Source organism: Mytilus trossulus, chromosome 6 (assembly GCF_036588685.1).
Source record: "Mytilus trossulus isolate FHL-02 chromosome 6, PNRI_Mtr1.1.1.hap1, whole genome shotgun sequence".
Lineage (NCBI taxonomy): Eukaryota > Metazoa > Mollusca > Bivalvia > Mytilida > Mytilidae > Mytilus > Mytilus trossulus.
In genome coordinates, this window is record NC_086378.1 from 72,967,582 (window position 1) to 72,980,050 (window position 12,469).

Sequence of the window (12,469 nt, forward strand, 5' to 3'; positions counted from 1 at the left end):
TAATATATTTTCTGAATTCCTTGTCAGAAAAAGCTAATTACAGACTGAAATAATTGACATAATATTTTTTTTTCCACTGAGAGAATGCAGATAATATATATAAAGGCATCATGAATTACAATGCAGAAAAACTTGTAATAAAGCTATAATTGAGACAAACGTCAAATTTAGCCATAAATTAAGTTATGGAGTGGAGTAGGCATGACGTTGTATAGAGTGGTATAGATGTGCTAACAATAGTACTTTAAAATCAGTATATAACCTTTAAAGGCATGATTGTTAGACTGGTATGTATTTTCAAATTTTGGTTCATATGTTTCATATACCCCCGTGGTGTTTTCTCGTCGAGTTGAAGACTAATTGATGCGACTGTTTACTGTCTGTTGTACAAGTTGTTTTCTCTTTCTCTCTATTAATAATATAAAAAAAAACAATTTCGCTTTTGTATAGCTTATAATAAAAGGTATGTATGAAAATTACTTACCTTTCTAACGCCTTGGCCATGTCATACTTGTTGTCTGTAAAGCAAAAGTCCTTACAAAGGAACTTTAGAGACACATCTGACCAGGCCAATAACAATGCATCATCCATTGGGACACAAGCACTGTGAACCCAACGATCACAAGTCAACAACTGCATTCTTCATCACATTGAATACACGGATATAAAGCCATTTTGAAAATGGAAGACAGCACACATGTATTCATGGCTTTTTATACAAAATTAAAGGGACTTGTAAAAACATTTATATTTGCCAATGAAAATCTTATATTTAGTTTTGAGAAAATTTTATTAGAACAAACATAAAAATCATCCATTCAGAAGCTTTGTTTTTATTAAAACAACGAATTATAATAATTTTTTTATTAGATTTGAATTAAATATGTGAAAATTCTTAATTACATTTTATTTAATGTTGAGTAAATTGCTATGAAAAGTAATTAGTGATTGGAGTAATTGCATTGCTTTGATGTACTGGTTAAATTTTCAAATCCTTTCTGAAAAACAATTATTAGACAATTCTCTGTATATACAATAAATTATTTAATACTATATTTTCATAGCGTTTTCCTTTGAAGGCATATATGCAATCTTTCTTTTATTCATTCCTTACGATTTCCTTGGTCGCCTTCTTGGAAGTACACACCGATATCCATAATTTTATAATGATCAATATTAACTTACCTGCAACTTTTTTTTTATTTTTAGGTTATAAAATACACTTCTATTATAATTTTATTCAATAATATATGTTTAAAAGTCATTTAAATGTGTTAATATTGATATTTGAAGAGTTATTCGGTAATTACATGAGTTATTCGGATAATAACACTGTTATTCGGTAATTCGAGGTACCGCTATGTGCGGGGGGTTTCCCCGTGGAGGCTCCCAAATTGAAATTTTGAAAGAGCAATTTGTCCACAATTTAAACTAAACAATTAATTTTACAATGATTGTAGGCTTGTAAAAGTATGAATAAGCCAAAAATAACATTAAAATGAATTTGAAGGACCCCTTGAAGGTTTTTTGGGATCATGACAGCCATCCTGCACGCAAAACCCCCATGACAATTTTGAAAAGTTGGCAGATATGACAATGACAGTTTTGTGATATAAATCACGTCTACCATACTATTAAACGAAGAATTAATTAAACTATCCACTACTGCGTTATTTTTGTTAACAAGCGTATCTGTGTGATTCTGTTCTGGTGTGTATGTTTACACAACTTGGGCTGGAACCAGCTCCCTATGTTTTAAGGTGTAAATAGTTGCTCAAACTATACCCTTTGGGTAGTGCTCCACATTTAATGGAGGAATATACAAGAAACTGAACTGAACTGAACTGGTGGGTTCCAAATGTTGTCACATTAACCTCTTTTATCAGTTTGGCTTCCAATTTGATTCCTTACGGAACTATAAACACATATCACACAAGTGGGAGGTTTATCCAGCTATGAAATTTGTTTCAACCACTGCCTTTAATTAGATTTTAAATTTTTAGGTTATTCGTCTCAATTTTAAGGTGCTCCTTACAAAGGACGGACATATGCTTATTATGCTTATGACATAAAATAAGTCACTACCTTCTCCTTTTCTGATTGTTCCCCTACCCTGCCGAAGTTTCAAAATTATGGAAACAGCTTCTTTATCATCATCTGATGTAGAGGAATCTGCTGCATCTACAGAAGAAGATAATTTATGTGTTAAAGATGTCCAAAATCAAGCACACACATTACTCGTATCAACTGTCAAACGCCCAAGACACAAGCCCAAAACAAGTGTGATACCAAACAGTGTTTCTGAGTGGAAAAGAAAACATGCCCAGAAAGTAAACATCTATTACAATGACAGTTATTATCCTACTGCTTCAGACGTTGCAATAAAGAAAGGAAATCTAACTGAGTTTACGATTCAACAGGAACAGTATATGAGTACTTTGAAGTCACATCTTCATTTTGATGCAACTCTGCAGAATAATCCATGTCAATTTGCTACTCATGAATTTTACAGTAAACACATGAAACCAACTTTGGACAGTTTAAGGAAAAAGATAAAATTATCAGATGGAGAGAACAGCAATGACTCGTACATGTATGTAACAAGCAGTTTCTCAAACACTGTTACACACACAAAATAACAATAACCATGATAACACATTATGTATGCAGCAGCTAGTTACATGTATATAGTATTCTAACATGACGTCCTTCAAATGCTTTGAGTACACACCCGTGGTAAAATATGAATATATTGTTAGGGCTGTTCCTATTGTACACCCACATCATATGTATTTTAATGAATGAGCTACCCGACATCAAAGAACAACAACGTCAGAATAGCATTTTACGGGAAAATACACGCTTGTGAAACTGAAAATCATCACAACAAGAAAACGTAAACAAATGATGCTAAAATGTGTTATGATAGCCATTTTTGTATACATATGAGACATATAAGTACACTAATCATTTAGATTTATCCAAATTTATCTAATTATGTTATTGTAAAAGTTTAAGCATCATCATTTATTTAGTTTGCTCCGTTATTTAAAGTAAATTTAATAATGCGTTTATTTACAGGATCGGCAACAAATTCCATCATCTAGAGCACTTCGATCTAAAACAACTACCGTATTTGTCCTATTAGAATCGAAATAATTCATTGGGGCTTGAATATATGGTAAAATCACGAAATATTCAAGCCCCCATGAATTATTTCTTAATTGCAAAGTTTTCATGTGTAACAGGAGAGCATGAATTTTATTACAAAATTGCTTGTCTCCAATGGAACTCCAAACGGGGACCTCTTTGGCACAAGTTATCTGCTAAAGAAGTACTTCCTTAGCTCAACTGCATACCGCTGACTAAGTATCTACTGCAATTACTAACATGAAACAATCCTGTCACACATGAAACAAATGTGTGACACTTGGCCAAAATTGTAAAGATCAATGCAATAAAACATAGAATATACTGTATGAAAATGCAGCAACATATTACGCATGAAAATGCATAAGTCTCATACTAATCGTGTTAGACTTGACAGCCCTCAGTGTTACTGTATGCAGTTTTGATTGTATATATTTTTAAGATGAAAAAACATGTTTCAACAATTGCTGAAAAATCCCTGCTTTGAACACTAAAGATGTTAAAACCAAATGAATTACAAATGTATGCACAAACTTTCTTAATAAAAAGAACATATGAATTGTTTAATTATATATCAATACAAATATATCTGTTCTTCTGACAAGTGCCTCTCCAATCTTTACAGAGTTTACATTACTCAGTTTGCATTAAGTTCTGTTACCCTTGACTTCTTTGGTACATTATAATTCAGGACAAGAAGCATACATGTACATGATGTATGCATGGCTATTCTGTAAAATATGCATAATATAAAGGAAATTTGATTATTTGTTATTTTCTGAAGGCATAATCGCTACTGATGCATTTGAAAGCTTATTAACAAAGTAAAAAAAAGTCCCAAGTTTATGTCCAACCACTGCAAATGAGATATTCCTACAATAACTTCTATTTTATTGTAGAGATGTGATGGCAAAAGTTCACATTGATGGCTTTCTCTCAGAGCTTTCCGAGTATCTTCTGATCAGTGAACAACAGTATAAACATGGTGCATGTGAAGTGGCTGATGGAATATATACACAACTTTTCTATGCATTTGCTACCATGTGTCATTTAAGACCAAGGTGAGTAAATTTTAAATATATATCAAAATAATGTGCATTGTCATCTCTTCAAAACACATTGCAGAAGATGCCCGCTAAATCACAGTCCAATTGTGCAAGTTTTGTAACAACAAAATTTCGCAGGCAGTTTGTGAACTCAGCACAAAAGCATTTAGTATACTGATCCATAACAGTCAGTTACTATGGTCACAGAATTTGGAAAATTCATCAAAAATTGGTGTTTTTGTGGATAAAAACAAATCTTGGAAGTACAAAACAATACATTTATAATTCATATCACAAATAATTCCCAATTCGTACTGTTGCGTGTCATTGAAGTCAATCTCTTCCTTTAGTTAAATAGATAGCAGAAGTACAATGAATGTTAAAAATGGAGGTACTCGTTTAAATAGCTGCTAAAGTACACTTGTAAATTTTAAGGGTATGATTACCTGCCTCATGTACTTGACATATATATGATTTTGATATATATATCAAAATATACAGGAGCTTAGCTAAAAATATCTCCTTTCATGCCTTTATTCATCTACAGTTTATGTAACCAGGTAAATCAACCATTTCATCTTCTATTTATACAATCTTTTATAAAGAACTTTGAATCCAATAATGATAAAGTGTTGCATTGTAATACCATTGCTACATGTATGTTTAATAAGATACATAAAGTGTGTGAATGTCTAAAAATACAGATTAAATATTTTTTAATTTTTAATTTGCCAAAATATTCTCCAATCTCCAAAACTATCGCATTTTAAAAAATGTAATTCATTGCAGTCAGAAGATTGGTAATTCTAGCTTACTATATACATTGTATTTATATAGCATAACATGTTGCCTTGATTATTTTTTTTTTTCATTCACATATAGCATTTCCACAAAAACCAAAAGCAAACAACAGTTCATGCAAATGTTATAACATAAAGTGAATAGTTCTGTTTAATGATACATATGTCATGTATGAAGTAAGATGGTTGCCTGAGGCCTGTAAGTGTTTAATCCATTTTCTTTAGGTTTGGTGGTACAGCTCCGAGCTTTTGGAAAGGTTTACTGGGTGTTGATGTTACCTCAAATCCAGATTTCCGATTATGTACCAAAAGTATGTCACATAGAGAGAAAGAAGAAGAAAGCAACATTTGTACTGTAACCTTTGTTAAGGTATGTGATAATATATATTTTTGAAGAGCAATGTATTCTCAAGACTCACATATTCAGTGACATTGAAAAATGGATAGTTGTGGACATCTGAAAGTGACAAGCTGAAAATCTTTTCTATAATATAAAACATTTACCTATACATGTAGACTTAACTCCTGTTAGTGGACTGTTTCATGATTGACAGATTGAATGTTTGTGTTTAATGTCATGGTCAGTACTTTGAAGTGGTGGTTAGGGAGCTACCATTTGATTTTATCGGGGGGCTAGGATGAAATTTGAAAAAAATAGGCAGGACAGGAGTTTTGAGTAAAAAAAAAAGGCAGGATGAGACACTTGCAAAAAAAAAAGTCAGGACGACAATTAAGGTAAAAAAAAAGTCAGGATAAACTGAAAAAAAAAGGCAGGACCGAACAGAGTGAAAAATAAAAAGGCAGGACAGAGATTACAGCTAAAAAAAAATGCAGGACAAAATTTTTCATCCTAGCCCCCCATAAAAATCAAATGGTAGCTCCCTTAGTATTCACTGATTGAGAAAGCCGGATAACCACACTGACCTTCAGCAGGAAGACTGATAAATTTAGTCACATCTGACATCTGACACATGCAGGGTTTGACATCAGTGTTTATAGGCTTAGAAAAAAGACCATAAATAAACACATAGATATCATAATCCTTATTATCAATTTATGGATAATCATTAAATAACAATAATGTCAATCAATTTATATTATTACTAGAAAACACAACCAGTTAAAAACCAGTCAAAGAAAAGATACATAGAGAGTAGCTGTAGTAGTAGTGTTAGCTCTTCAACAGAAGACAGTCCAGATGAAGAACCAGTACACAAAAAACACAGGCGATGTTCATTTGGTAGCAACGACAGTTCTTCAGTATATGGGTATGAGAATTTCACACCAGAAATAGGAGACGATTTGGAAGGTTATGTTTTAGGACGACATGCTGGTGAACTTTTATTGGATGTCAGGAAATATGCCAAGGGTAATGACAAAATGCCTGGTATCATAGTGAATGGAACAAAGGTAAACTTAAGGGGGCTTGCGGGTCTAAATGATTTTTTTTATTTAATATAGGATTTCGCTATATTTTTCTATAAATGAACCTTATCTTATACTTAATGGAAAAATGAAATAAAAAAATGGGTCACCGTTCATTTACGCTCACAATCTGCCTTCAAAAGAAGCATACATTTTGGTTAAAGTCCTTTTTTTCTGTTGATCTAATAGGAGAAATAACGGTAATATCAAAATAAAAAAAGAACTAAATTACAGAAATCACTTAATTTTACAAATATTTAGTTTATGTGCAGCTTATTCGAAAACAACAATAAAAAATATAGGTCACCGATGGTTTAAAAAAGATATTTCAATTTTAATGCCAAAAAATGGCATTTTTGCAGCAAAGGGAAATAATTTGGAGCTTTTCCAATGATATCTACATTTTAAAAGACACCTGGGGTCAACAGGAATTGATTTTTTTGGAATGATTTTTGTACCATATGATAAAGTAACAACTAATAAAGGTAATCGATAAAATTTGTAATGAAAAAAAAAAAAAAAATTTTCTTCTAAAAATCTTATACCCGCGAACCTCCTTAACTCATCGTTTTACAAAAGTACTTGAACATAGTCTGAAAATCGCTGATGTGTGAACATGTAGGTGACAAACTTTCAGTGATAGGCTTGTAGTCATTTTTTATCTTTCTTACAAAAGTACCTGAATAAAGTCTGAAAAGCATTGATGTGGGAAAAGTATTTATTTGTCAAATGTATTTAATTGAGGACACAAATTAACACATGAAAAGGCATTCATGTATGGAATGTATATGTTGGTATATAATGTTTTATACCATCAAGCATGATGTTATATAAGCTTGGCAGAAATCATGTGATATACATCCCATAGTTAACTTTGTTCAGGTAAAGTTATTGTAGGAATATTCTCATTTACATGTGTTCTATGAAATCATTTTAATATTCTTATTGAAAAGATTGCTGCTAGCCTTTCACTAAAAGTTTGCCTGCATACAGGGGTTTGCTGCCACCAACACAACTTTCTCCTTGGATCAAAGGTGATGTTGTTTCTCAGCAAGGTGAACATGTGTTACTAGTAGTTATACTGTATACTGAAGGACATGTGAATTGTATTTTCATTAATATTTTTAATATTTTCATTAATAGATATATTTTACCTTGTTGGACATCACAAGCCATCATATGATTAAACTGTACCAAAGAAAGGAACTAGATAAAGATAAGGATTTTGCCACCATATATTATTCAAGGCCCTTGGACATCTTAGTAGAAGAAGATAGAATACAACTGATAGAAAACTTCACGAGACTTAATAACTTCCAGTTTCATAGCAAGGACTGAAGATAGATATAAAGCCATCAGGTATATACAAAGAAATTATGTTCATCTTTCGCCATAGTTATATTATTGGTAGATATCATTTCTATACTTCATCTACAGCAATTGCGAGCCTATCAACACTAAGGTTGTCAGTTTGAACCCTTCCCTTGTCTATGTGTTAAACTATGATCATTATTGATTGTAAGTTTTTCTTTTGAAGATTGTTTTTCTAGGCACTCTGACATGAAAAACTGGCACTTAAATAATAAAAAAAAGACAGCTAGAAGTGGAGTTAAACAGAATCAATCAATCAATAATGTTTAGAAATTGTCTTCTGTTTAAACCATGTGTAGAGCTCTAGATATCTATATATTGCTTTGATAATTACATGAATGTATTGTTTGGCAGATTTTTTTGATTTTTTATAACCAATGAAATTATGTCTAAATCTTCAAATAATCTATAATACTAAAATAACGAGGTCCAATTTGTCAGCCGTCATCAGGCAAAAACGACAAATCAAAGAATTCAACTTTATATATAGCTGATATAGGACAATGGTGTAGATTAAAAATGACACCACTCCAGACCCTTTTGTTGTCCACATAATTAATATTGCCAATAATTAACAAGTACTGGGTCAAATCGGATAACAATACCAATAGTATATTTATCTGTTACCTATTACCTTATCTTGACTGTACGTTCCGTATCTGACAGGCACACCACCTAACCATGTATTTAGGATTTTGCTATATTCACTGGTCATAATCACAGGGTTGACACTTCTAAATTCAATCATTGTCAAATTGTTTCCTATTGTAGCATTTTATTTAGTAAAACTTTCTAAGATAACAATACGAATTCTAAAAATCTGGACTTAAAATAAGGCATAAAGGTACAGTTTTCAATTTGTTAGCGGGCATGACGTAAAACAGCGAATAAAAAAATTCAACTTTATTTATAACTAATATCATATGACAATGCTTTCAAAAATACTGCATTCCAGGACCTTTTGTTTTCCAAATAATTGATATTACCAATAATTGATAAGTTCCAGGTCAGTGGGTTCAAACAGAAAGATTTTGAAAGCAGAGAAAACTGTGTATCTTATATTTGGCATGACTTTATCAGATGACAATACCAATACTAAGATAAGGCTTACGCATAGTTATGTACTTTAATTCAGTCACGGACCAGCAATATCACAGGTGTGTTCTAGTATATATCTTATTTGGGACATTTATAATACATGTATAAATATATATAAATAAGGAGAGGTAGTAGGATTTCCTATGAAACAACTATCATCCAGAGACCAACAGAGAAGGATGTAAACAACAATAGATCACCATACAACCTTCAACAATGAGCAAAACCAATACCATATATAGTAAGATATTAAAGATCCCAGAATGAAGAAAATAGAATTGATTCAAAAGTGAAAAACAATTTCAATCTACAACTATCACTGAATTACAGGCTGCTCACTTGGAACAGGTTCTTAAAGAATGTGGCATTATTAAACAAGTTAGAAAAAAAATAAACCCATCATCTAACCTGAAAAAAGTTGTGTAACAGAACTAAATAAGATCAAATTATAAAAATATATTTTTTTTTAAAGAAGAGGCAATTTGTAGCTTTCTTTTTTTTTATTTTGCAGCTTTATCAAGTTTACAAGTTATGGAATTAATGCTTTCATTCAAAATCTGACATTGTGCTAAACTGAGTATTAAAAAATAAAGACTGACGATGATATCTGCTATTTGTAATGCCACGGTTGCATTCATATGAAATATGAATAATAAAAGTGACAAGATGTAATGGATGACTTCGTTAAACAGAGAAAATGTATATCCATCTGTCTAGTGAGTGGATTTTGTAAGGATTAGGACATTATCTTTATACATGAGACTGAAATAAGAGTGTATTGTTATAAATCATTTCATCAAAAAATATATAAGGTGCTGACAATAAAGATAAAATATCTAGTTTTCATTTTTCTTGTCCAGTTCAATATAATGTTTTTAAAGTAATTCAATTTGAACAGAATGTAATCCTGACTTCAAAATCCCTTCAGAAATGTATAATTTGTGGTGTAGTAGTTACAGATATTCTAGTGGAACCATCATATATACATGTGTGCCTTGGATATCAAATTGTTATTATGACCTTATAACTACACAGGAACCATCATATACTTATATGGTTGATAGATTGATTGGTAATTGATGTACACGACAATAGCATATAGTATAACTGTATGAATAAGCTATCAGATTGTTATCTTTGCCTTTTAAACTACACTGGAACCTTCATATATAGATATAGAAAGATGTGGTGTAAGTGCCAAGGAGACAACTCTCCATCCAAATAACAATTTATAAGGCTAAACCATTAAAGTTCAATGTACGTCCTTCAACAAGGAGCCTTGGCTCACACCGAACAACAAGCTTTAAAGGGCCCCAAAATTTCTAGTGTAAACCATTCAAACAGGAAAACCAACAGTCTAACCTACCGGTATATAAAAAACGAGAAACATGTATAAAGTACATAAACAAAAGACAACTACTGTACATGTACATCAGATTCCTGACTTAGGACAGGTGCAAACATGTACCTGTATGCTTTGGATATCAAATTGTTATCATGACCTTTGAAACTACAGGAACCTTCATATTACTGCACACCCGTAGCCATGGGGGGTTTCGGACGAACCCCCTTGAAAACAAATAAGCACTATTAAAGTCAATGTTCTGTTCGAATTGTGACTGTTAAAGTCGAGTTTTTGAGTCAAACGAACCCCCCTTTTTAAATTCCTGGCTACGGGCCTGTACTGTATGATGTGGATATGATATTGTATATAGTGGGGTAACATAGTTTTACCAAAAAATTATTTGATGAACTATAATGCTAATGTCTATACATGGTACATGTACTATCATACTATTTGATAGTTGTAGATTTCATTTGTATAGGAAAAAGAGAATGGCAAATATCACCCAATGATCTTTGTCAATCTTGTAATTTCTTTAATTTAACTACAGCAAGATCTGGTTTTAAACATTTGTCATACTAATGATAGAATGAAGTGAACTATTTAGATATATATGGATGTGTGATCTGATTTTTGCAAGCATATATATTGTATCTATATCATTGTAAGTTTTGATGCGCAACATCCAATAGTGAAATATTGTCATGGTTCAGTGAAAGGTATCCCAACAAAAGTTAGTGTCACTGTATGAGGTATTTCAATCACCTTGTATCTGTTAACCCCACATTTTTTCACATTTTCAGTTTTTTTTTAATTGAAATTAATAAAAATGGTTAGAATTATATTTGAATATTCTCTAGGGAAAATATTTCGCACCACAGAAAACTGACTATTCCAACTAGTGATATATCAGATTTATTTAATAGCAGTTTTGTAATTGCTTTTCTACTAAAGTTTTGACATTTAAAGATAATATTTACGATGGACAGACAGTGATCCAGAATATTATATTGTGTCTAGGAAGTTAACATAACTTCTCTAGGTCTGTTACCGTGTGAACTATCATATTTAAAATCCGGTTTCATATCAGCTGGTTACAACGACTTCATCCTCACGGGTGTCATTCGGTTTATCGAGAGAAATGGGCGTGAAAGAATATCTAACGGCGGTCAAGTATTGAAAGACGATCGTGAAAGTTCTTGTAACGGATCGTGAAAGTCATTTAATGTACATTCTAGTTCAGAATCTTTGAAAAAATCGCTTAATTTTTAAAACGCGGAACAAATCCGAACAAACAAATATGTCTGTCAAAATGGTTTAACTTCCTCAACATAACTGTGAAAGAAGATAAAGAAAATATGAAGTACTTTTTGAAAAAACACAAAAGGCGAAATGCGTGTCTATGAAATTTATTACAAATAACACGCTTTGTGGACCTATAATGGTCATATTTCAGAATATCATGATATATTTGAAATTTAATCTTTGGTGTATCTGATAGAACAGTAAAATTAAAGTATGTTCTTCCATTGAAAGCGTTAATTTGTTAATGAAAACCTTGAATTTGTTGAATTTCCATCAAACTTGATCGTGAAAGATCAGGCAACGTATTTTTTTCGATCGTGAAAGAAAATGCGTGTCCAGACTTAATACTAGTAATCAGAAATCAGTATTTCTTTTACCATTTGATAAATCTGCAAGTGGTTGAAGCCTGTAACTATTTTGATAAGGATGAACATTAAAGCTATTATCTTTTTTTCTTTCTATTCAACACTTTACCTCGAAAGTTTAAAAAAAACAACTAATAACGTGTCTAAAATAGTGTGAAAGATTTAGCTCTGTTAATCGGTCTAGTGCACTTCAGGCACACTGACACTAGTTAGCTAATAATAACCAAAATGTTATCCATCAAACAAAAAATCATAGCAAAAACAGCACATTTCATGTGTAATTTTGGATTGAACGATAAGCAACATTTTGTGAAACAGAACTTTTTAAGTTCTTTATAAACAACGCAGAAAAGGATCAAATTTAACTATATAGTACATATTATAGAATACCAAAGCGCAAATGCTGTAATGTCTTGTTTGCTTTACTTATGATAGTATATTTGTTGAACGTCTATAATATCAAGGGTTTTACTAGAAGTGTCAAATGCGCTTAAGATTATCAATGTTTCATTTTTGATAATAAAAAAAAGGTCAAGGTCAGATGAACCATGCCATACAGATCTC

The 12,469-nt window shown here is 31.7% G+C and overlaps 1 protein-coding gene across 2 annotated transcripts; it reads left to right on the forward strand.

The window, feature by feature from the left end:
- Positions 1-1,759: 1,759 nt before the first annotated feature.
- On the forward strand, positions 1,760-9,729 carry LOC134721814 (uncharacterized). 2 transcript variants are annotated; one of them, XR_010107929.1, is made up of 7 exons: positions 1,760-2,593; positions 4,050-4,211; positions 5,222-5,366; positions 6,104-6,406; positions 7,565-7,780; positions 8,793-8,949; positions 9,402-9,729. XR_010107929.1 is itself a non-coding variant. In XM_063585051.1 (6 exons), exons 1-5 carry the CDS (start codon positions 2,133-2,135, stop codon positions 7,757-7,759), a joined length of 1,266 nt encoding a protein of 421 aa, XP_063441121.1. In that variant the 5' UTR covers positions 1,767-2,132; the 3' UTR covers positions 7,760-7,780; positions 9,402-9,729. The 2 variants fall into 2 exon arrangements, 1 of the variants encoding a protein (XP_063441121.1); XM_063585051.1 differs by lacking the exon at positions 8,793-8,949 and having other exon boundaries at positions 1,767-2,593.
- The last annotated feature ends 2,740 nt before the right edge of the window (positions 9,730-12,469 follow it).